The sequence below is a fragment of the Brachyhypopomus gauderio genome, chromosome 9, assembly GCF_052324685.1.
Source record: "Brachyhypopomus gauderio isolate BG-103 chromosome 9, BGAUD_0.2, whole genome shotgun sequence".
Taxonomy (NCBI): Eukaryota; Metazoa; Chordata; class Actinopteri; order Gymnotiformes; family Hypopomidae; genus Brachyhypopomus; species Brachyhypopomus gauderio.
This window is the reverse complement of record NC_135219.1, coordinates 23231871-23258015: the sequence shown is the minus strand read 5'-3', so window position 1 is coordinate 23258015 and position 26145 is coordinate 23231871. Positions and strand designations below refer to the sequence as shown.

At 41.3% G+C, this 26145-nt stretch overlaps 1 protein-coding gene and 1 long non-coding RNA gene across 3 annotated transcripts in view; both read left to right on the top strand.

Moving 5' to 3' along the window:
- LOC143522590 (uncharacterized) overlaps positions 1–9884 on the top strand; it is a 32534-nt gene extending 22650 nt beyond the window's left edge. The window contains exons 3-4 of the long non-coding RNA XR_013133065.1: positions 8311–8952; positions 9729–9884. This is a non-coding gene — a long non-coding RNA (uncharacterized LOC143522590). The remainder of the gene's footprint in view (positions 1–8310; positions 8953–9728) is intronic.
- Positions 9885–14168: 4284 nt separating this feature from the next.
- LOC143522589 (uncharacterized) lies at positions 14169–17561 on the top strand. Of its 2 annotated transcripts, XM_077016302.1 has the most exons (4): positions 14169–14274; positions 15629–15691; positions 15856–17288; positions 17551–17561. In XM_077016302.1, the coding sequence occupies exons 1-3, from the start codon at positions 14241–14243 to the stop codon at positions 17253–17255; spliced, it is 1497 nt and encodes a 498-aa protein (XP_076872417.1). In that variant the 5' UTR covers positions 14169–14240; the 3' UTR covers positions 17256–17288; positions 17551–17561. The 2 variants fall into 2 exon arrangements, with proteins under 2 accessions (XP_076872417.1, XP_076872416.1); XM_077016301.1 differs by lacking the exon at positions 17551–17561 and having other exon boundaries at positions 15856–17409.
- Positions 17562–26145: the final 8584 nt, after the last annotated feature.

Sequence of the window (26145 nt, the reverse complement as noted above, 5' to 3'; positions counted from 1 at the left end):
CCTGGCTGAGAGCAGAAGCTACAGAGGACATGATGTAAGTTTAGAAATATATACAATAAAGTTGAAATGTTCTCAACAGAGCACTCACATACAATTATCCACTCAGTCTGCCACTCCCTCATTTGGGGAGAAACCTACACTATTGTGGCTATTCCCAACTTTAGACAATTTAGACAATTTTTAATCATGGAGGGGTCTGAAATTTTCGTCTTAGGTGCATGTCCTCACTGTATTGGAATATTTTATTGTCTGAGTGAAAGAGAAACAAAATGGGGTCACTAAAGTGGGAATAGCCACAATACTGTAGCTTTCTCCCCAAATGAGGGACTGGCAGACTGGGTAGATAGTTGTATGTGAATGCTCTGATGAGAACACTCATGAACAATTGTGCAAATGTGAGATGTGTGGACTGCTACAGATACACGTGTGGCAAATGTACCAGGGAGATACCCTGGCAGTGCCAGGCATGTTCTGACAGACTGCTGAGTGACTGCTAAAGTGCTAGTCACACAAGAAGGACATGCCACTCACACACACACACACACACACACACACACACACACAGCCCTGCACTGCAGCCTATTGTAAATATGTGTGGAATTGTTTTATTCCTTGTATTTTTTGTATAATTTTATGGCAATAATAAAAAGCATGGAACATAAAAAAGCATGGAAACATAACAGTTGTTCTTTTGTATGTTTCTCATGCTGAAATTTCAGTCCTCCTGACTTAGACACAAATGCTTCTGGTCATTACTCACATGTACCTGGCTATAAAATTTCTAATTTTCTATTTAAAATATAAAAAAATAATGTATTGTTTGTGCTTTGTTGCTCAGATAAAACTAAACTAAATACAATATATATAACCTTTATATTATAAAATACAATAAACTGAATAGAACTAACTAGAAACTAAATGGCCAAACTCAATGAAAAACAACAATTAGTTGTGAGCTTAGGCATGCCCCCTCCTGTGGTGCGCCAGTAATGGCCTTATTTACAGAACAAAAGTGCCTGCTTACAGCTGATAATAGGGTGTTAGCTAAAATCCTTCAGTTCTCTCGACCCTTCTCTGGGTTCCGATAGTAGAAGTGTTGAAAGACCCTTCTCTGGGACTTCTAGTGTTAATTGACGGTACGTTACAAACTGTACGAAATTTGTAGACTTAAATTCGAATCGTTATCAGCTAACGTTATCTTGGTAAATTCAAATTTAGGTATAATCCAAAGCAACGACGCTAGACGCTGTTTAGCAAGTTTCAGCTAGGGAGCTATTATATATTTTATAACATTTATATTTGTACAGTAAACACTGTAGGATAGGTCTGGCGTAAGGTAAAGTATAAGGTAACCAGCTGGCTGTCTTTGATATAGCTTGGGTAAGTAGTATATTTTTACTCCAGCAAATTATACTTTTGCCAGTTTAGCATTAAAGTTAGCTGTTTTAAGACATAGCTATCCAGCGTACTGTACAAACATAAGTTCTCTCTCTCTCTCTCTCTTTCTCTCTCTCTTTCTCTCTCTCCCTGTGTATATATATATATATATATATATATATATATATATATATATATATATATATATATATATATATATATTATGCGTGTGTGTCTGTGTGTATATGTATGTTTATTTATCAATGTATCTACATGCATATCAATATAATTATCTACATAACAATTATTAATGCATTTATTAATGGGGGGCTTTTATTCTTTTTACAGAGATGCACTCAATTGTAATTTGAAATTTATTTTTGATTTGCTGTTAACATTGCATTGTCCAATCTGATCTGTGATTCATCTCATTTTAAGACCACCATCCTTCTGCTGAGGAAGCTGGAGGGGTTCAACAGATATGAAGCTGAAAGTGTTTTTTCCCAACATGTAACATTTGAATAATTCCAAGAACTGATTAAAACAGTTAAAACTGAATGCTTGCTTGTATTGCCTATTTTGTTTACATTATTTTCATTGTTTTGAGTATTTTTTTGAATTGTGTAGGTTTTTATGAATATTTAAATTTCATACTTGCTTTTATTACATTGTTTTCCCTCTGTTTAGATTTTTTTTTACATAATTTATTATTTTATTAATTTTTATTTCTCGGTATTTTGTTTTATTACATTGTTTTCAATTTTTGATTTGGTGTTCCTTCTAGATTTTATAACCAACTACACAAGAATGCTTGCTTTTATTATTTGTAATTGTCCTCTGTTCCGATTATTCATTGTTTTTAAATAAAATTAAATTCTTGCTTGAATTATTTTTCCCTTTGTTTATTGTGCATACTTTATTGTGTTGTTATTACAGCATATAGCCTAGCATGTTATGAGAAAATATAAACCCACGTTGCTAGCAGTAAAACAACTAAGTTAGCCGGTTGTAACGATTGTGAATCAGGAGACGGACACAATTGCTGGAGAGAGGCTGATTTATTGACGGAACTAGCTCGCAGTTTCACTGCGCCAATGCGAACGGTGCGAGACCGGCGAGGCATAACGACTCACATTACTTTAACACACAACGATGAGATAATGAATACAACAACTCGTAGCGTTTGCACTGAAGTAACAACTCGTAGCGTTTGCACTGAAGTAACAACTCGTAGCGTTTGCACTGAAGTAACAACTCGTAGCGTTTGCACTGAAGTAACAACTCGTAGCGTTTACATACAGCAATCATACGCAGAATGGAAGCCGTGAAGGCTATTTTACATAACGTCAATACAATGACAATTAAACAAACATCACACACACGCTTTGAATATTCAAATACCCAGACACAAAATGTCGATAAAACATTAAAGAACACGAGCAACCAATCCCAGAGAACACTCGACTAAAGAAACACCAAATGTAGAAAAGAATCAACAAACGAGAACTAGACACTACAATCGACGATGACACATACTAAACTAGAAAGATACAAATCACGCTAACCAAGGAACAACTAACTGTTCCGACACATACACCGAGGAGATTAAATCAGTTAGAGACCGGGACATAAACAAACGATACCGCTGATATCCATACATAAATGACCAAACGCTGACCATGTAGATACTCAGTTAACATGACTAGGAAAAACAGATACTTAAGCAGCCGCGGAGAACTCCGACCTAACAGGGTTACGTGGCATGAAACAAGAGCCTGATGGTTACACAAAAAACGACCTCCAACGAAGGAATGAGAACACAGGGAATAAAACCCCAACTCATTACACAACAAACACGAAACAGCTGATGAGACTAACACTAGGCGGGGGAAACAAAACAGGGCGTAACCACGGATGATTAAACAAAACAAAATAACTAACAGCACGATCTAGGAGGAGGGCCGAGTCAGACATTACATAAGCCCCTCCCAAAGCGTGCCACTCCGGGGCACGCAAAATATCACAAAACATAAAATTACACATACACATTACATACCCAAAAACCAAAACACCACCTACCAGGTCAACCAAAATCCAAATGGGTAGGCCTACAACCTTAAAGCATGGACACAAGGGTTTCAATCAAGCTCAACCCCGAATGGGAACATCCGGCAACGAACCAGACAACAGGTGCAACGGGGCACACCGTATTACAGGACCAGAAACTGGCACCGGATCAAAAAAACCCCCAGGCAAAGCAGAACATGCAGAACCGGATACAGAGGGCAAAATAAAGGGGACAGACGGTTTAACCAACTCAACAACCGATCGGGTCGGTACAATAGAAGGCCGAAAACACCAGGTTTCAGGGCACCGGGCAGGACCCTCGCCAGCAGACACAGAGGCCGCAGAACTCTGAACAGTCAAATCAGGGACAGGCGCGGACCTAGGAAAAGGATCAGAAGAAACAGAACCAGTACTACACGAACCCAAGGAGATAACAGAGGTCAAAATACACAAAACCACAGACATATGCACAGGAACCAAGTAGGTGAGAGAACACGGCAAAGACAACCTAACAGGAACAGAACCAACAGACGAACACATCTCCAAAGGCACAAACATATTCACAGATAAAGGGACCACAACAGACACAGGAACCAAAACATAATTAGGTACAGGAGCAAGAAACAAAGGCATAGATTTAGGATCAAAAACACGCAACAAGTCAAAAACCGTAGGACTATTCACAGAGCTACTGCCAGCACCAGAGTGCACATAGGAAGCACCCCTAGACAGTTCTGGAACCTCCTCACCATCCTCACAACCCAGACTTGGCTTGGTATCTCCTACATCCGACCAACCAACCCCAGGATTAAACCCAGCGGTCGCAGGAACAGGCCCAATGGCCTCAGGCAACTGTCTGTGACCTCCAAGCCCCTGGCAAGGAGCTTTGGGTGAGAGTTGTACCATTTCATGGGTCCTCAGCCAGGGTGCCAGTTCAGTCTCAGAAAAAGCGGGAGAACTCCTTCGACGGGGTACGAGAGCCTGAGGAACTGGTGGATGGAACGCAAGAGGCAGAACAGAAGGCAACGAGCAGGCCCTGGAGAGCGACGGAGTCGACGAGCAGGCCCTGGGGAGCGACGGAGTCGACGAGCAGGCCCTGGGGAGCGACGGAGTCGACGAGCAGGCCCTGGGGAGCGACGGAGTCGACGAGCAGGCCCTGGGGAGCGACGGAGTCGACGAGGAGACGCCCAAAGCTGACACCAGGGCGCCGGAAAACGTAGAGGCCTGAGGGACGTCAGGAAGCATGGAGGCAGACAAACCAACAGAGAATGTTGCATCTGATGAGGCGGTGATGTACATAGAAGGCGACAGGGCAGATGAGACAGACTCTAAATCAGACTGGACGATAGGCAGAACAGCCTCCACGTTCAGGTTGGAGGATTCTACTTGCGTTGATGTAGGGCCAAGAGGTGTTACAACCAGTTCATCAGCAACCTGAGACATGTTCGTGACTGGTAGGGCCTCTAGGGTAGCTTTGGCACCTTTGCCCAAACACTTCAGATTCCCCACATAACCAATAGGATAGGCGTTGTGGGTCTGAAAGCGTTGACTTTTAAGTTCACTGTTCCTTACTTGGTCCTTTTCCCTCATAGACGTTGCAAGGCAAGGGACTCGAGTAATAGAAGTTTTCTCCAGGTTAAAAGCTGACCGTACAGAAGCGTCAAAAAACCGTAACTTAAGATAACGAAAAAAACCCTCAACGGTCCACGCCTCCTCAGATCTATGAGCCAGGACAAGGTCAGCCCAGTCTAATGCCTCCCCTCTCAACAAGGACCTCATGAACAATACCAGAACATTGTCTGGAGGTTTTGGACAAGTTAAGTGCTGGAAGTACAATGTACATTGCAAAACAAAAAGACCCACATTGTCCTTCTTGCCACCAAATACACAGGGACAGGGCATCAAAGAAGGCAACACAACTGGTTTGTCAATTCCATCCAACAACAACTCCTTTTGTAACATATTCAAACGGGTTCCAAAGTCTACTCCAGTATCCGAGGTGCACACATCGTTAGTGGAATGTAATACCGGTTGCACATCTTCGTGCTTATCGACGCCTAATTGGGGGTCATTCTGACCCATACCCGGACGATTCAAGTCCAACTCTCCTGCTGTGTCCTGATAAATGGGGAGGTCGTTCTGTAACGATTGTGAATCAGGAGACGGACACAATTGCTGGAGAGAGGCTGATTTATTGACGGAACTAGCTCGCAGTTTCACTGCGCCAATGCGAACGGTGCGAGACCGGCGAGGCATAACGACTCACATTACTTTAACACACAACGATGAGATAATGAATACAACAACTCGTAGCGTTTGCACTGAAGTAACAACTCGTAGCGTTTGCACTGAAGTAACAACTCGTAGCGTTTGCACTGAAGTAACAACTCGTAGCGTTTGCACTGAAGTAACAACTCGTAGCGTTTGCACTGAAGTAACAACTCGTAGCGTTTACATACAGCAATCATACGCAGAATGGAAGCCGTGAAGGCTATTTTACATAACATGTCAATACAATGACAATTAAACAAACATCACACACACGCTTTGAATATTCAAATACCCAGACACAAAATGTCGATAAAACATTAAAGAACACGAGCAACCAATCCCAGAGAACACTCGACTAAAGAAACACCAAATGTAGAAAAGAATCAACAAACGAGAACTAGACACTACAATCGACGATGACACATACTAAACTAGAAAGATACAAATCACGCTAACCAAGGAACAACTAACTGTTCCGACACATACACCGAGGAGATTAAATCAGTTAGAGACCGGGACATAAACAAACGATACCGCTGATATCCATACATAAATGACCAAACGCTGACCATGTAGATACTCAGTTAACATGACTAGGAAAAACAGATACTTAAGCAGCCGCGGAGAACTCCGACCTAACAGGGTTACGTGGCGTGAAACAAGAGCCTGATGGTTACACAAAAAACGACCTCCAACGAAGGAATGAGAACACAGGGAATAAAACCCCAACTCATTACACAACAAACACGAAACAGCTGATGAGACTAACACTAGGCGGGGGAAACAAAACAGGGCGTAACCACGGATGATTAAACAAAACAAAATAACTAACAGCACGATCTAGGAGGAGGGCCGAGTCAGACATTACACCGGTTTTCATCCTGAATTAATGTTTTATATTACCCTAACCATATATATTCAAATTCATATATATATATATATATATATATATATATATATATATATATATATATATATATATATATATATATATATATATATATGTATATATATTGTGTATGTGTGTGTGACTTGCGTTTGGGATATGCCATAACATACTACAGAATCGTAACTATCAGAAAACACAAAAAAAATACACAAAGAGTTTAATTAATGTACTGTATTTAATGTAATGAACTATTCTTGCTTGTTATAGCCGTGGTTTGGTACACTGAGCGGTCGGCCATGTTGACTTTTATTTTGAAGCATGTGACAAAGGTGACGTCATTTCCCGGACTCGGGGATGAGATAGGTGTCGGAGGCGAGGTGGACTGACAAATGAGATCTGCAGCCTGACGCTATTGTCCCATGCAGCATACCAAGCGTTTCCATTGCCTGTTCGATCTCCTGTGCTCTGACCCTTGCTTTCTCTCCAGACCTCGCCTCCTGTCTAGGCCTCCTGTACCTCCCGGATTCTGCCCCCCCGTTATGACCCTGGACCGTCCTGACCATCCCAAGAAAACGCTATTGTTGTTACTACACCTAGCGCTAGTGATACTCGTGCCGTTTCTTGTAAACGTGACTCATTTGAATAAAAGCGGTATACTTCCGCAGTTGGATCCCTCTCTGTCTGGTCAATATGTTACACTTGCTCACCTGAGGCACTTCCTGATTCACAACCTCTACCTCTTCTAACCTTCTTTCCATTTCATTCTCTTGATTCATCAGTTCCTCAAAATACTCCTTCCAAATTCCCAAGACACTCTCCTCACCAGACAACACATTTCCATCTTTATCCTTTATCATCCTAACCTGCTGCACATCCTGCCCATCACGGTTTCTCTGTCTGGTCAATCTGTACAGATCCTTTTCCCCTTCCTTAGTGTCCAACTTCTCATACAGCTTGCTATATGCCTTCTCTTTAGCTTCTGCCACTGCTCTCTTTGCCTTGCGACACATCTCCTTGTACCTCTGTCTACTTTCTTCATCTCGCTAAAAATCCCAATTCTTTTTAGCCAACCGCTTTCCTCTCAAACTTTCCTGAACTTCCTCATTCCACCACCACAACTCCTTGTCTATCTTACTCTGTCCTGAGGTCACACCAAGTACCTTCCTAGCCACATCCCTTACTGCATTTGAAGTCTCATCCCAGGTATCCAGAACACTACCACCATTACCCAGTACCTGCCTCACCTCATCCCTGAATTTTACACCACAGTCCTCATCCTTTAACTTCCACCACCTGACCTTAGGTTCCACTCTCACTCTCTTCCTCTTCTTCACCTCCAAAACCATCCTACATATCACCATCCTATGCTGTTTAGCTACACTCTCCCCTGGTAACACCTTGCAATCACTAACCTCTTTCAGATTTTGTCTCCTACAGAGGCTATAGTCGACCTGTGTGCATCTTCGCCCACTCTTATATGTTACCCTGTGCTTTCTTTTTCTTAGTAAGACCACCTTAGTAACAGTTAACACCTTAGTAAGTATTAACTATAGCCATCTTTATCCTTTTAGCAAAATCTACCACCATTTGTCCTTCCGTATTCATTCCTTTAACACCATATCTACCCAACACCTCCTCATCACCACTGTTCCCTCCACCAACATGTCCATTTAAATCTGCTCCAATAACCACTCTCTCTTCTTTAGGAACCTGCAAAACAACTTCATCTAAGTCTCCAGAATTCTTCTTTCTCCTCCACATCACAACCTACCTGAGGAGCATAAGCACTGATGACATTCATCATCACCCCATCAATCTCTAACTTTACACAGATCACCCTGTCACTTACACGCATAAGTTTATATCTGTAGTTAGAAAATTAGCCTTTACCCTGCCGAAAGGCCTTACATTCAAAATAATCAATTTTTTTCATGTTACTAGGCAGAATTAGAAAGTTCCTTCATAAATGACCACTCATTCTTGCGAGTGCATTAGATCTTTTATGAATGAACCGTACCCCCATTTACAGGAAAACAGGAAGTGCTTCAGTCCATTTTGAGAAATGACCAACGTGTATTCTTATTTCAGGAGTGATCCTGAAGCTCTGACGTGATGTTGCTGAGATAATGGTGTAGGACCAGATGCAACAGATGACAATCCCTGTGTTCTTCACCGTTCTTTAACATCAGCAAATCATTAAAGACCTGTTAACGTTCCCCTGCTACTTCAGGAGGTTTATAGATGAGCTTCCTCCTACGTGCAACATGTCACACAAAGAATCCAACCCTCTTTGTCAGCAACCTATCCTAGTTCTGTACACTGAGGGATGCTGTTGAGACCAATAATGGGTAACAGTACACTGTACAGTTTAGCAATACATTTGTACACATTTCAAGTGTAAAAACGGCCTAATTCATGAATAAGTAATATAGTTCAAGTAAAGTGTGCACACTTGAAAACCTTACATAATAGAAATATTCTGGAAAGCTTCAAATTCAGTGTAAAATGCATTATAAGGTTCAACTGGGGCAGTCATGGTCCTGTGGTAGGGAACTGGTCTTGTGACCGGAGGGTCGTGGGTTTGATTCCCAGGCCTAAGGCCATGACTGAGGTGCCCTTGAGCAAGGCACCTAATCCCAAATGCTCCCCAGGTGCCGGGCTAGGGCTGGCCGCCGCTCTGGGCACGTGTGATCCACAGCCCCCTAGTAATCACTAGTGTGTGTGTGTGTGTGTGTGTGTGTGTGTGTGTGTGTGTGTGTGTGTGTGTGTGTGTGTTCTAACTGCACAGATGGATAAAAGCGGAGGACAAATTTTGATTGCGGTGAAAAAAATGGACAAATATGACACACTTACTTACAACTATTTGGAAAACAAAGTATAAAGACACCAGTGCAGTAGCATGTTGGACCTCTGACCAGCCAACAGCAAAGCAGTTCTTCTGTTTAGCTCGTAGCTTTGACAAAATGTTACTGTGTCTCACGCAAGAAAAAAATGGTGCATCCACTGCTCCCCACTACCCATTGTAGTGCTTGTGAATGTACCTCTTTAGACAACAAACTTCATAAAATGATGAGGCAGGTCTCATGAGATGTAAGATGAAGACCTGCTACTTAATATGCCTCAGGGAAATATTGCTGTGTGACGAGGGACCTGATGAACCTGTGGGGTTCTCAGTAGAGAAGGTCTGCACCTTCAAGTTCCTTGACATAAAGAGAACCTTACATGGACCATTCACGCTGGTCACGTGGTGCAACATCATCTCTTCTATATCAAATGCCATCAAGGTAACTAAGAGTCTGGACTATAAATGGTTTTAACTAGCTTGTCTCATTAATCAGACTCATCATCATGTCCTCTGGTAATTCAGCACAGCGTCATCAGTACAGAATATTTTTGCTTCCTCTTAATATTATATTAGTGCTTATTATTATATATTAGTGCTTCCTCCTGCCTGATTGCATTTAGACTTATTCGTGAGTTTTTTTGGAAAATTAAATCTAAAGGCATTTTTACTCTGTGTGTGTTTTGCAGCAAACAGGGGTAAGCAGAGAGTTTAAGGGTACTTCCATCAATACGGATGGCGTTTTCAGGTCATCTGATGTTTCATCTTTTGAGATTTGTGTAACCCTAACACATCACTCATTTCTCAGAAAAACACTGAACCGTGTTTGGTCTTTATTTTGCTTTTCTGCCTCTTTCTTACTCTCCATCATGTAGGTCTCCAGTGCTTCTCCCTGGAGTAGAGACCACAGACAGCTGGACAGAATAAGGAGCCTTAACAAGAAGTGAATCAGGAACATAATTTTGTTTTTTAATTGCAAGAGAGTCATATTGTCTTCTGGTTTACTTTCAGTGTTACTCATGTAACCATTATTAGTGAGTTACAGGTTAACATGTCTTAGGTTGAATGTATCCAGTATATAATTTGAGGGATTCACTATTTTCCTTGTAAACAATTATTCATGGGCCAACCAGTCAGTCATGTAATGTGCATAAGCAAAGGTTTTTGAAAATAATCTACATGAATAACTTTTGAAGGATGATTTTGTCACAAATTGTGACAATATCCCGTATTTGATACATCGCCCTCCAGAAATATTGGCACCCCTGGGTAAAATATGTTAAAAGCCTTTAAATTATTATTTTATTAATTGCAAAAGCATAACCTCACTCTGAAAAAATTAGAAAAAAAGCAACCTTCAACTCAAGTAAAAAAAATAACCTGGCAACTCACATCTCTATTATCCACTATTATTTACGTTATATATGCTACCATTGGGCATAGTTATAAGCAAACATGGTGTCAATTTTCACTGCTTATCAGATGACACCCAACTTTGCATTTCAGCCAAACATGAGGACAAATCCACATTAGGAAAAATTGAGGCCTGCGTAAGAGATGTTAACTGCTGGATGTCGCTAAACTCCCTCCAACTTAATAGTGACAAAACTGAGGTTCTCCTTCTGAGCCCAAAGGCCGCAAGACAGAAAATACCAGATCTAATGCTAAATCTGGCAGACTACCCCATTACACCTGGCTCAGTAGCCCAAAATCTTGGCATCCTACTGGACTATGAACCCCCACATCTACTATGATCACATGCTGGCTTCTTATTAGTTCCAATAATTAATAAGGTAACAGCAAGTAGAAGAGCCTTTTCTAATAAGATCCCCCAACTAACTGGACTGTGACACAGTCTCAATCTTTAAGTCTAGGTTTAACATTTACTTATTTAGTTTAGCAGTTGGTTGACAGTGTAGTGGATGGATGCCAATGTCTCAGGATGCTCCCACGTCTGTGTTAATTTCTGGTTCTGCCCTTTTAGCTGGGCTGTAATAATTTAATGCTGGAGTTGCTGTCACACTCCAGAAATGTTTAAATGTCCTCTGTCCCACATATAGTCCCATGCACAGCGAATCGCCCCTGTTTCTTTTCCAATTGGCTGCCCTCCTACCCGAGAAATATTGAGACGCGGAGAGACAAGCCTTTCCTGCTATCCCCCCTAAGCCAGCCACCTCCTGCCTACCCAGTTATGAGGAAGGATCAACCCACTGCCCTGGCTCCTCTCACCACCCCGAATTCCCCCCTGCTATGGCTGTATTTCCACAGTCCTGGACTACTATTATTGACCATCAAGAAGTGTAGGGCTCTTAAGAATAAGATTAGAATTATTTATCATTCACATCACTTCTTCTTTTATGTATGTCTCTAATTCTCTAATATTGTTGTCAGAGTGTTGTCATGTTAACATCTGTTGAATGAGCTAAACCCATATATGAGTTGAACCCCTCCCTGATTGGGTCTGGAGTGGTGGTGGTGTGATTTGTTCTGTTTTCAAGCACCAGGAAAATGCACACATGCATCAGTCCACTACAACCACAGTTTGCTGCATGAATTCCTGAACAGATGACGAACCACATGCAGAAGGAAAACCACATTCCAAAACAAGGGACACCAGCCTTGAATTACTTCCTGCAGCACACCAATATTCCAGAGTTCAGAGCTATAATGAAGAAAAAAATATTTTCATAACAACCACATCCTAGGCCCCATACACTACCCAATTAAGCCAGCCTTAGATCAGCTGACTGATTCAACTTAAAACATAAATGTTTTTATATTCATAATTTGGAGAAGAGGTTGATCATGACAAGATCTCTGGGTATGTATGTCTTTGATCTGATGCAATCGTTTAGCCTACGTGTTCATATAACAAGAATAAAATGATTCTACACATTGTACATTCAGCAATTGCTACATTTTGTGATGTTTTGACAACATTGATCAGTAAGACTAACTGCTGAGGTCCCTCTCGAAGATAAAAATTTGTTGGTATATAGGCCCTCAACAGAGAGTCAACCTAAAGGTGATCATGGAAATGCTGTTAATTACATCTGTGATGTGATGTAAAATGTAGTTTTCCAATGTCTGTGAGCCTTGGGCATTAAAGGCAGAATGCAAAGACTCAAGAACACCTGAGGATGTGAGAAGTCCTGAGAGGGATTGTGTTATTGTCATACTGTGATATGGACAAAAGCAAGCTGTATTGAGAGAAGAATCTCAGGGAGAAGTGCAATGTGTGGTGATGACTGTAAGATGTAAGATGACTGACTAGAGCCAGATTGTTTGTGGAGGTTGAGGTTTCAGCACCATGGACAGCAGGGACATGTGGCGTGAAGTGCTGCCAGAATAAACGTAACTCCTAGTTACAGATGGAATGATGAAGTCACAACAGAAGTTAATGGTAGTCTCTCCAGTCTAATACACTAACACACTGAAACAAAGCATTGCAATTTCTGGTTGTAAGTCGTTGTCGAAAGCATAGTGAAACATGAAAATACAATTGAGGGGATATTTTTGTTAAACGGGGTGCTAAAAAAATTGTATTATGCTAAGCAATGTTTTAATATATTGTCTAAGAACAATTTACAAACATTTTTCAGTTTGAGCTGACAATGTTGGTAACTTTGAAATTATTTTTGCTAGTTAGCTAGCTATCAAAATATTGATGCTACAAGCTAACAGAAATGACACAGCCATGTCTACTAAAATCACCAGCTACATGGGCAAATATTAAACTATTTACAATTCACTCGTGCACTTACTCACTGTTCCTCTTATAGAATAATTTATTTAGTTCGTTTAATAGGGAATTGGCCAGTGAAACGCCCCCTCAGAATAAGGTTCCCAGTGTCAAGCACCACTGGCGTACCAGCAAAGAAGAGCGTCACACCGGTTGAGCACCAGAGTCTCTAAATCACGCGCAGTAGAAATGTTAATTGTTTACTCTTTAAATGTCGTGAGATGGAAACCATAACCAAACTACCCTAACTACTTCACAGAAGAACTATAAGAATTATTTACTGCACACACAAATCAACTTCATATCATTAAACATTGGAGCATTTTGTTATATTGTATTTTGTATTTTATAAAAAGAATAATCCACTCGAGGCCGTGCGCTATAGGGATTTTATACAAATTAGTTCCGACCTCACAATCTGATTGGTTTAGAAGTGTTCTAAGTGTTCTAGCGTTTGTGAGAACAACTGAACGCACTGGAACTGGCTCGAAATGAACAAAATAGAATTTGACAAAGTGGGCTACAAAGTGTTTCATGGACTGGCTCTTACAAAACGACTTTAAGGTCAATTTGGGAACATTTGAAAAGGCTGAGCTAAACTTAATACTTAGGCAGTTATATGGCTCTATCTGCACTACAAAGGGTGAGCTTTACAGTATCAGCAGCTGTCTTGTAGTTAATCATTATTTTATTTTTTAGGTAGGCCAGGGAACTGTTCAGTTCACTTGTTGTGGAACTACTTTTTGGCGGAAGACACAATCCGTATTAAAGCATATTCATTATGAATGTCTTGAATTTTCTTCATTTATTTTGTAAAAAAAAATGATTTCGAACTAAATGTAGGCTTACTGTTGCCATGGTAATTAATCAATAGAACACTTGAGCACTGTTCTGTTGATAAATTACTATGACAACAGTAAGCCTACATTTAGTTCGAAATCAATTGTTGCGTCAAAAACGCGCCATATAAATGTTATTCACACGTGTATATCTACAAACAGAACTTTCTCACCTCAAAAGTTTGTACTTTTGATTAAGATTGTGTTTTCGATATGAGTTTTGATGACAACCACCTTTTGTACACAGGTATAGTGAGACTCCATTTCACGTATTCTTCTTTTGTAAAATGACAAATACAGGGTTGCCAACTTCTGAACTTCACTTGGAGTGAGATTTGAACTTGGAGGGGGGGTCGAGTGTAAATTATTGACGGGGTTGCGAACGTAAGTTGTTGACGGGTGGCGGGTTAAATTGTCACCGGGCGGGGTGTAAAACGGATACAAATTAAGTATTATATCGCGATCGATCGATCGCCAGTGGTTGGCGCCAGAGCGAACTAGTAACTCATTGAATCATATGGATCAGAGGTAGAGTCCTGCACCGGGTCGGGTAATATGCTGAAACGGGTGGGTTTTACACATACCGCAATTTTACGGGTGGGTATGCGGGCGGGTAAGTTAAATACGGGTGGGTAGCACATGAATATGTGGTCATTTTTAGTAGGCTTTTATTTGCTACGTAATGAACATAGTGTTACCTTTTGCCTGATTAGCGCCTCCCGATGGTGGTGGCGAAGCTCAGGGGAGCTTACTTATGCCGTAGCTCCGTTGGCCAGAGCGGGCTGAACTTTACTCTTCACCCGTTCTGGGGTAATACCCAAACTTCGGTTCTTTTCCAGCGGAAACATGAGCAGAGGCTGGTTATAACGCAGTACCGGGCATTTATTGTAGCTTGCTTGGTGGTTTCAAAGCTAAATGGGTGGCCGTGCTAGAACAAAGAAAAATGAGGAGAGAGAACTTAGCGTGCTGCTCCCAGCAGATAAGAAACTACTACCACTGTGAACCTATGCGATTTTATTTAGTTGTTATACTGGCATTTGTTCCCTCTCGTTTTGCATTGTGTTATGGCACCGGTTGGCTACATACATTTTCTTGCGTTTTACCAGTTGCTACTTTTAGATAGGAATAGCCTACTGTTCCTGCACCGCAACATTAGATTTTATTTTGTGTTGTACTGACGTTTTTTCAGAGGCGCATTGTAAAATAAAGTGCTCTATAGCAATACTTTCGATTTGTGTGATTTTTCACGGGTACGGGTGGGTAATGGGTAAAATATTAACGGGTCCGGGCGGGTACAGATTTAACTTTGAACCACGGGTTCGCGGGTGGGTGGGTGCTGTACTCTGCGGATATGGGTGGGTGCGGGTCTCAAAAAACGGATCCGTGCAGGACTGTTCAGAGGTAAATAAACTAGATTTTTTTTCAGCGTGAGAAATCGGATGTGTGGCGTGAGAGCGTGTGAAGACGGTGTCTCACGCTCAATGCGTGAGAGTTGGCAACCCTGCAAATAGTAATTCTTATCTATTAAAAAAAATAAGTGTCCTGAGAACTGTTGTAAGATGACTGGATATAATTTAAGAATCAATATAATTTGTGAACAGGAAATGGACTATTCATGGGTAACCCTGTCCAGAACATTCCAGTCCATCCTGTCAGAGCTGCTGGTAGGTTAACATTTCTTACAAAGCCTTAATAATAACATTACAAAGATCAAAACTGACTAAGAAACACATATCCTAAGATGCTAACTTTCAATTGTATTCAACAATGCATCCACCTTAAATTTGTGAAAACACAATATTACAATGCCAGTATTTCTGTTGGATAGGACACATCCCAACATTTGGAGGTGTGGTTCCCCCACTGGTGTCTCCGTGGACGTATTATGGGAATTACCCACAACCAAACCTGATGGTTCTAGGAGGACTCCCCCACTCAGCCTTTGGCCAGAGTCAGCAGCTCCAGACCATGCCCAGCCCACAGAGCACTTTTGTCCCACTCAGGAAACAGGAGGAGAGCAGGACAGACCAGGCAAAGCGTAAAATAAGTTTTGATGTGTATGATCCTGGGAACTTTGAAGCCAGACTCAGAAAGATGATAGAGGAAGAAGGGTCCTGCAATTCACCTCAACATAAGAGATTAGGTCATAAAGACAATGACTGGACCACAGGAAAGGACGTCTCAGAACTCGGAGTCCCTAAGACGTCAGTGATGGTGGGAGACCCTGAATCATCACATGCACACAGCAAGAGGAAGAGGAAGGCCAGCAGCCAAGAGAACAACAGAGAAGATTTGAGATGTGAGAGTAAGAGTCCAGTAGAACATGAGAGGAAAGATGCAGGGAAGAGGCAGATTAGTAAGAGAAAGAAAGAGAAAGGTGCCAATAATAAGAATGAGAGTAAAAAAAAGAGGGCAGATGCTGAACAGGCTGTTGCCAGGACCATCCAGGGAAAGGGAAAAAACAGGAAACAGGTCACCTCAGGAACATCCGCTGCCACAAACGCTGGGCCCACTGAGGTGAGCCAGACAAGTAGAAAGAAACTTGTTCAACAATTGGCGCAGTCCATCCAGGTTTTCCATGAGCTTGGACCCAAACCAAGTAAAGGTGACTCAGGTGACAAAAAAGGCAAGAACCTGCAGACACCAACATCATGGAGAACTTGTGCGGTAAAGGACTCACCTGGACTGGGAGGCATGCATGAGGAGAGCACTCAAAAAAACACAGCACAGGAGAGAGCTACACCCTCTCCGGCAGGAGAGCTTCCAATATGCTCGAAGCAACTGCATCTCTCAAACCGAGCTGTTCGGGGTAGGCCAAATATTTCCAAGATCGTGGCCTTCACAAGAAAATTGAAGAACAGACTGAGAAAAAATCTCCAGAATCAGTTGGTCCGACGCATCAGGACGCGGCCCTTTCCAAAGTCACACAGCAAGACCACTTCAGCCACTGACTGCTCCATCATTGTTGTTCCCAATCAGGGAGAAGAGAAAGACACCACAAAGTCCACCACACTGCAGCAGAAGGTGGAGGAGAAAGAGACCACAATGTCCATCACACTGCAGCAGAAGGTGGAGGAGACAGAGACCACGAGGTTGACCACATTGCAGCAGAATGAAGCCAACGGGGTCCCCCTTAAGAGCCTGCAGCACAACACCTCCCCTACCAGAGATGACTGGTCTTTAATGGGCTTCATGAACCGCATGGGCCTAAAGACCAGGAATCAGTAACTCCAGGAGTGACTTCACCTTCTATACGCAAGAGTAAGTGGAAAAAAATGGGGGCAGACAGCTGCTTTGTTATGACCAATGTAGTTCTTACAACTAACATTTCTCTCATCCTACACATACTAAGACTTTCTCATACTTTGTATTAGCGGCATAATTCAAGGATGTCTTTTCAACACTGGAAGGTGCTATTTATATGGCTGTATTATTAGCAGCGTAACAGTCAAAGGCTGCTTATATAAAAACTCCCCCCTTCCAGTATCTTACTTTTTGATTCGTTGTCACCCTGTGACCACAGCAATGGCAGAGAGGGCAGTTACGCAGCTGACCTCGGAGGACAAGACCAAGCAGAAGATCCAGTTACGGCGACCCAAGATCGAGAGGCTGAAGCTTCGTGGCCAAGGCCTTTCTCCGCCCCTCCCGGCCCTGTCGCCTAGCACCAAACTGCCCGCCCTCAAACTGCCCGCTCTCAAGCCGTGAGCACCGTCCACATCAATTCCACAGCTTCAGATGTGGACGCCAGAATTGTCTTTTTATTATTGTTCTTTTTTTATTGTATAATAAAAACAGTGCTTGCAATGGTATGATTTTGGTACAGTTTATTTCTAGATTGCAGATTGCAAACTGGATTTCTAGACATTCTTATACTGAAATATGTAAATATACAGAATTTATAAATAAAGGCAAGTCTAATTTATATATAATATATAAAAATATAATATCTAATATATAAAAATGTATAATTAATATTAATTCTAACAATAAAGGAATGTTCTAAATAATAAAATAGTACGAATTTCAGTAAATAGTGCATATTTACTCTCGGAAACGAGAACCAGCAGGCTTGCCTGAAACGCTACTCCCACATGACGACAAGCTCAATTTAGGAAAAATTGAGGCCTGTGTAAGAGATATTAAAAGCTGGATGTCTCTAAACTTCCTCCAACTTAATGAGAACAAGACAGAAGTTCTCCTCCTGGGCCCTAAGGCCTCAAGACAGAAAATTCCAGATCTAGTGCTTAATCTCGCAGACTACCCCATAAGGTATGAACCATTTTAGGACAGTTCCTGAGAGTCCAACCCAGTTCTCAAGTCTATCTATGAGAATTTTGTGGTCAATGGTGTCAAAGGCAGCGCTGAGATCGAGCAGTAGTAGAACAGACATGTTTCCTGAGTCTGTATTTACCCGAATGTCATTGATAACCCTAATGAGTGCAGTCTCAGTACTATGATTAGGTCGGAAGCCAGACTGAAATTGGTCTAAACAGCTATTTGTGGACAGAAAGTGCATAATTACCTTGAAGGGTAGATTAAAAATTGGTCTATAATTATTCAACAAGTTTGCATCTAGAGTTTTCTTTTTCAAGATAGGCTTCACAACTGCAGTTTTTAATGCACTCGGAAATACACCTGACATGAGTGAAGAATTTACTATTGTCGTAGAAATTTTCTGGAAATGGATGAGGACTCAGACGTGGTTAAATGATTAATTTATTACAAAAATATAAATATATATAAATAGGACAAAGACAGACACAGACACGAGAGTCTCATTCAAGCATGACAACTCTGAAGGCAGGGGGGCAGTCCCCCTGCTTATATACAATCTTAAACACAATTCAGCAGTTCTAACAGCAGGTTATCTTTAGCACAGCATGTTCCAAAACATAAGCGTCCAGCAGGCTACTTTGTCTCACATGTGTGTATCTCCTAATATGGACTTCCCTAGAGTTAGCGGAAGCAACTGATGTATCAGTTGAACACAGAGAAAGCTAAATGACCCAAGACTAGTAGCCTAGTGACTACCAGTTAACAGAGTGCTCTTACGCTCAGCACTCTCCCTGACCTGGGTCACAGTATAGCACACATGCATAATATGAACTGAACATAAGTACATGATTACACTGAAACACACTACTTCATTATTGTAGTCCTTCTGCTTAGTCAGAATGGACATGTCCTAAATCATAAAGTTCATAATGATCTCTTATAATAACTAAACATGATCTAATCAATGATGATTAGTCAATAATCAATAATTTCTGTCACACTATTTGAAGAATGTTCATTGATATTGCGGAAAAGACATTCTTTAAAAACTTGGTTGGTCATTACCATTATCAAGGCTGCAAGTGGATGATTTGAGATGACTCACTGTATCAATTAAACCTTCTTCGTTAATAGTACTAAACTGGGACATGTTGAACATTTTGCGTGGTTTTGGACAGAGTTGTATAATCCAGGTTCAGAAAGTAAAAATCCTCACCAGGATTTTGCTCAAGCTTGATAGATTTTTTTAATTAGTGCACTCCATGTAAAATTAGTGGAATCAACACAATCCAGGAAGCCTGAGCAAAATCCTGGTGAGGACTTTTACTTTCTGAACCTGGATTATACAACTCCGGTTTTGGAGAGAAAATTGGCTCATTGGTGGATGTAGGCGTACAGATGGCTTGTCTGATATTATGGATTTTAGTATTAAAGAATTTTGCAAACTCATTACATCTCTCAATTGAAACTAGCTCAGGGGTCATATATGTAGGTGGGTTTGTTAGTCTGTCAACCATAGTGAAAAGCACTTTGCTATTGTTAATAATGCTAGAGAAGAAGGATTGTCGAGCTTTGCACATTATTTTATTGTAATCACGCAGCCTATCTTTGAAAATCTTTGTACGTGAAGGTTGGTTTTACGCCATCTGAGCTCAGCCTTTCTGCATTCTCTTTTTTGGTGCTGAACTGCAGGATCATTTCTCCATGGAGCTTTCTGCTTACATTGCATGGTTTTAACTCTAACTGGTGCAATCTGATCCAAAATACTGGCAGTTTTTGAGTTGAAACTATCCAGCAGAGTATCAACAGAGCCTGATAGTTGGCAAGGTGCAGAGCACACTTTGGTAACAAAAAGTGCAGCTGTCCTTTCATTTATCTGTCTTTTCTTTAACCTAACCTACCTGGCATTGCTATGGATTGAAATCCACATTTCAAAAAATACACAGTAGTGATCAGACAATGCAACATCCTTAATACAGCCTGAAATGTTAAGACCCTTTGAGATAACCACATCCAAAGTGTGACCATGGCAGTGCGTGCTTCCAGACACATGCTGAGAAAGTTCAAAAGATTCAAGTACATCATAGAATTCTTTGGCATAACTATTATTGGGATTATCAATATGAATGTTAAAATCACCAGCAATAACAAAATGATCAAATTCAGTAGAAATAAAAGATAACATATCTGTGAAATCATCAATAAAATTAGCATTGTACCCAGGAGGCCTGTAGACAGTTACTAGTAATATTCTTTGTACCCCTTTTAAAATTGCACTCAAATATTCAAAAGATGTGAAATCGCCAAGTGGTAACTGCTTGCATTGGAAAGTATCATTAAACAGCATTGCTACACCTCCCCCTTTCTTGCCATTGTGAGAAACATTTAAAAAGTTAAAGTTTGGTGGAGCCGACTCAGTTAGCACAATATCAGCACTATATGAATTTAACCATGTCTCTGTTAAAAGCATGAAATCAAGCCCATAAGATGTAGTTAAATCATTAATTAGATAAGACTTGTTTGTAATAGATCTGATATTTAGTAGAGCTAACTTAATAACCTGTGCATTTTGGTTCAGAGACTGAGATACTTCCAACATACTGTAGGTTGGATGTATTCACAGTATCTGACCTAAACTCCTTGTTCTTTCTGCTTCTGATCAGAACTGGAATGGGAGAGATAATTGGGACACAGGGTCCATGCTTGTTTTGAAAATATGTACCGCTGATATCAACACTGTAGCAGCACGGACCCAAAAGATGTTAATTTTCCTTTACGGTGGTGGAGGGTGGGTGGAGCTCCTGCTGGTGATGAGCTCGCGAGCGGAGCTGTCTATTTGGTGGATTATGAGCTTGTTTTTTTACTTTGAGGTTGTGGGGGAGATTTGTTTATTAAGGACTGTGGGGGAGAAGTTGAGGTGATTTGCCGCTGTACCTGAGGACTCGCTGACAGTGAAAGTGTCAGTCTTGTCCCTACAGATACAAGCTTCTCCATGGTTTCTGGGAAGTTCAGGTGAGGTGATGATGAGGTGGAGGATGGTGTGGATTGTCTATTCGGTTGTGGTGTTTCTGGCAGCTGATACAGCACATGGCTCCCATCTAATTACTCCGCATCCTCTGTGGGGGGAGGATGTTGTGTCTCTGTAGTGGCGACGGTGTCCTTGGGTGTTAACGCTGACGTTTCTTCACCAGTTGAAACAGAGAAGTTACACAGAGATAAAATAAAGTTTTCTGACAGGAGATTGACACCCCTCTTGTTAGTTTGCAGTCCGATTGAAGAATTCTCTCTTCCCAAAAAACAGATTGAAGTTGTCAATGAAGTTCAGTCCATTTGACCTGCAGGTTTTCTGCAGCCAAACATTTAATGCCAGTAGCCTTGAGAACGTATTGCAGCCCCCTGCAGGCACAGGGCCACTGATGAATACCTGATTTAATGCCGGAGTTGCTGCCACACTCCAGAAATGTTTATAATCTCATCTGTCCTGTGTATGTCCTTATACAGAGCTAATTTTCCCTGTTTTATTTTCTCGAGGAACACAGATGAGGAGAGACAAGCCTTTTCCAGAGATCCATCCTGGGCCAGCCACCTCCTGCCTAACCGGATATGCCTACACCAAAATGGACATTATCCCTTACAGGTCTAAATTGTTCTTCTGTGTAAATTGTTGTCATTGGCATGGTGACCGGCGTCGGCCCAGAGGAGTATTTTCAAGTGTCCAATACTCATCTCTGTCACACACACATCACCAATAAATGTAACAATTCAGCATGAAATAAAAAAACAGGAAATACTAAGGCCAGCAAAATGGTGGTGGATCCTCTTAGGACCCCCGGCCTGCTACGGACCTGCTGGCGCTGCCATCACCGTTTCCTAGCAACAGACGTCACGCCACACACCCGTCCCACAAAAAAATGTCTTCTGCTCCACACTCCACCACGTCCCCAGAAACGAAAGCTTATGTAGAGATGCAAATGTGAGTGGGAAGAGGCACATTGATGACTGAATAGCATCATTTAAGGTAAATTAAGATGAATTTAAGGCAAATTGAAAGGTTTGTAAAATATTGACAATGATATGGTACAGAACATTGTTATTACTGATTCAGTTTCCTATTGAAACTACTATTGAAAGAACAAATCATGTCAATAGATTAAATCTAAACCTCTGTTTAACTGTTTGAATGGTCTGATTCAATTTAATTAAGAATTTGTCATCTCACTCATTCTCTCCAGGTTACCGCAGCACCACACAGTCACAACCTCAGTTACAACAGTGCTGACTGTGCACATAAACTGCATCAAAATATTCTTTCAAAATATTCTTTCAGATTCAAAATTTAGGGAGAACAAAGGCAGAGGCAGTGGTTAAAGATGTCCTTGCTCCAAAGGCAGTGAGTGACGTTGTGAAGGCCCTAACATCAGATAAATCCTGACCATTCTCATTACACACAGATGCATCAAATAAAAGCAACAGGAAGATGTTTCCCCTCGCTGTTCAATATTTCAGTCCAGAATGTGGGATCACCAACAAAATGTTTGATTTCATGGAGAATCCAGATGAGTCTGCTGCCGGGATTGTAGCTCTGATAGACTGTGCATCAGACTCTGGAACAGCTGAGCTGATTTCTACCTCACAAACTATCTCTGGACTCGTTCTCGCCCCCTACTGTGCAATTTTCCTTTGCACATTTATTTGAGACACCTACAGCTATATACATATTTACAACGCGCGTTCATGGAAAGAAATAAAACAGTCTTAAATTGAGTCCTCTTAATCAGAGTTTAAAGATCGGTGACTGCAAAGTCACATAGATCCCGTCATCACATACATTACGAGCCTGCTCTCCCAGGCTCGTCCCCCCTCTGCCTAGTTACACCCCATTATATTCTATAAGCCCCTCCCCAAGAACATTCCATTCATCATACATTATTTGAAAAAATAACTGTTTTTGCACAATTTCTTGCATGTGCTGGCACTCATTATCTCCAGGGTAGTTAATTTTGCGATGTGGTGCAGCCTTAAATTGTGAAATACAGAGACAACAAATGACAGGAACATGTTTCTGCAATGTGCTCCCCGAGTAAAAACACATCTTCAGAACCAATCTCAGCCCGAACGAACTGGTTGACAAAGGACACACTGACACCTGTTGATTTTTGGCGTATCACACGCTCTGCTGCTCTGACCACCTTCACTGTTCCATCTGAGGGGATCATCAGACCACCATTGTTTTTAAGTTGAGGCAGGTGGTAGCTCTGGTCAAAGGATGAGGGTACAGCAGCTTTGACAAAGCTTGCACGGCACACCTCACAGGACAGTTTTTTCAGAATTTTTCAGACAACAAACCCTGAAATGTAGACCAGGGCATTGTCCACAAGACCACCAAAGCAGGTGGGCAGGTAACTGTGGTCACATATGACTGCAGAAATGTTTGCAGATGGGGACGGGAGCTCTTCTTCTACCATTAAAGCAGAGTGCATGTCTGCAGCCGATAGTGATACAGTCTCATCTTGTGCTGCCACGTTGCCCGACGTACTTGGTGAGACACCACAGTGCACCATCAGATGATGGAAAATGCCCTGGAACTGCCCTGCAGTGGGACTGTTATTCCAGCCTCCTAAAAAAATCTAAAACATTTGCACACTTAGATGACAGAGATATTTAATGAGGACACTCATAGTCATCAAAGACACATCTTCTGAGGGTAAGTATGGAAAATGTATAACCATGTTTCCTCACAGGCTATGAAATGTAAGTATGGTAATAACTGTATAACCATGTTTCTTCCACAGGTAGGCTATAAAAACAAATGCATAGGTGTCTGAAGAGGTCTATAATATTGTAAACAAGTGATGTATATTCTCTACTAGAATGCCCACCCAGATGGTACCAATATCCGCTCTGGCTCACGGACTGAAAAGACTAATTATAATGTGAAATTTCTACCTGATGCCCTGACAGAATGGAACAAAAGTTCCAAGTGATCCTGACTGAAGCGGTATGTGCAGACATAATGCTGGACTTGGAATTTTTTGTGTTCCTTGTTGCTACAGGCTAAAATATAAGAAACTTAAAACAACTTCCATAAAACATTTGAATTAGTATACCACATTGTATTGTAATACAGAATACATCACTAACCCCTAAACATGCAGAAAGAACAAAAAGTAAAAACATGTTTTTACCTTTTAGCAAAGTATGATATTAACTTTTGTTTCACATATGTATCATAAATACATCTAAGTGCATTACAAATACGTGCTTTCATGATGTGTGTGTGTGCGCGCGCGCGCGTGTGTGTGTGTGTGTGTGTGTGTGTGTGTGTGTGTATATATATATATATATATATATATATATATATATATATATATATATACACAGTCATACCCCTGTCAAATTTTGACTTAAATTTACTTTTATTTAACCAGAAATTATATTTTTGACTGGAAATCTCCCAGGAGATAATACGATGATGTACAAGAGGCATCATTGTGGGGAAAAAAAATTCTCAGCTTTTATTCACATTTGCACAAAAAGTAGCATGTCCAAAATTATTCAGACCCTTCTCAATAATTAATAGAAAAGCCTTTATTTACAGCAATCAAACGCTTCCTGTAATTGCTGACCAGCTTTTTGCATGTCTCCACTGGTATTTTTGTCCATTCATCTTTAGTGATGAGCTCCAACTCTTTGGAGGTTGGAGGGTCTCCTTGCCATCACCCTGATCTTTAGCTCCCTCCACAGATTTGTTGGTATGGGAGGAGTGAGTAGTTACAGGCTGCAGTGTGCCTGTAATCAGGCATGTGATAAGGGCACCATGGGGTCCTTGCAGCAATAGCGTGGCTAAGCTAAGCAGCACAACGGGACGACAGGGTTGGAGCGTGAGCTCGACTTTACGGAGTGTTCGCTGTTGTAAGGTACGGTGCATTTTTACTCATGTATTCTGCTTTTAAATGTGAGACTAGTGTCCAGTACTAAGTGTTTAGTCCTGCTCTCAGGCCCGTCGACAGGGGGGGACAACCGGGTCTGTTGTCCCGGGCCCTAGGGCCAGGGGGGCCCATCAAAGAGCCCAGCAATTTATTTTTTATTTAAAGTCTATAATTTTTAAATAATCTTGAAATCTTTCATTAATATAAAGTTATGTACTCATAATAAGCTCAATGGCTCAAATATATATGTTTTTTACCTATCTGCATATTTTCCATTAAGTGCATACACCCCCGCCTCCCACTGGAAAATGGTTTGATCCAGCACCGACTGTAGCCGGCCGGTATCCGCCCAACAGCGGGAAATACAGTGGTGGATAGTTAAAGTAAATACAGAAATCTGGAGCGCAGAAAAGAAAGGAAAAACATTTACCTGACGAATTTTAAAGTTGCATTGTGTTCCAGGTTTGAAAAGTGCTGGAATTTAGGGTAAAGTACTTGAAAATGCTTGAAATTGTAACTACTTCGTTTCACAACAAATAGCTGTCTGACTGAACAGTTCTCGTGAAGACGTTAAGATTGGGCGTTTTGAAAATAAACAACCATTAAATAATGTGATAAAAAGCGAATTATTTCGAATCATTTCGAGTATATGTATAAATATTTAACTTAATGAAGTTTAACGTGCTGGAAAATATTGAAATGGACCTTTAAAGTGACGTACACGTGCTTTAATTCCACCTTATAAAGGTGTATGAACCCTACAAACATGACTTTGTTCATTGCGCTGAAGCGCGGCACGCGCGAAGTTACAAAATTCGAGAGGTGCACGACCTTGCGAACCGACAGCGCGCGAGGCCCTCGCGCATGGGCGGAGCCACTGCGATTACGTCATTTTCGCGCGAACCCTCGTGCCG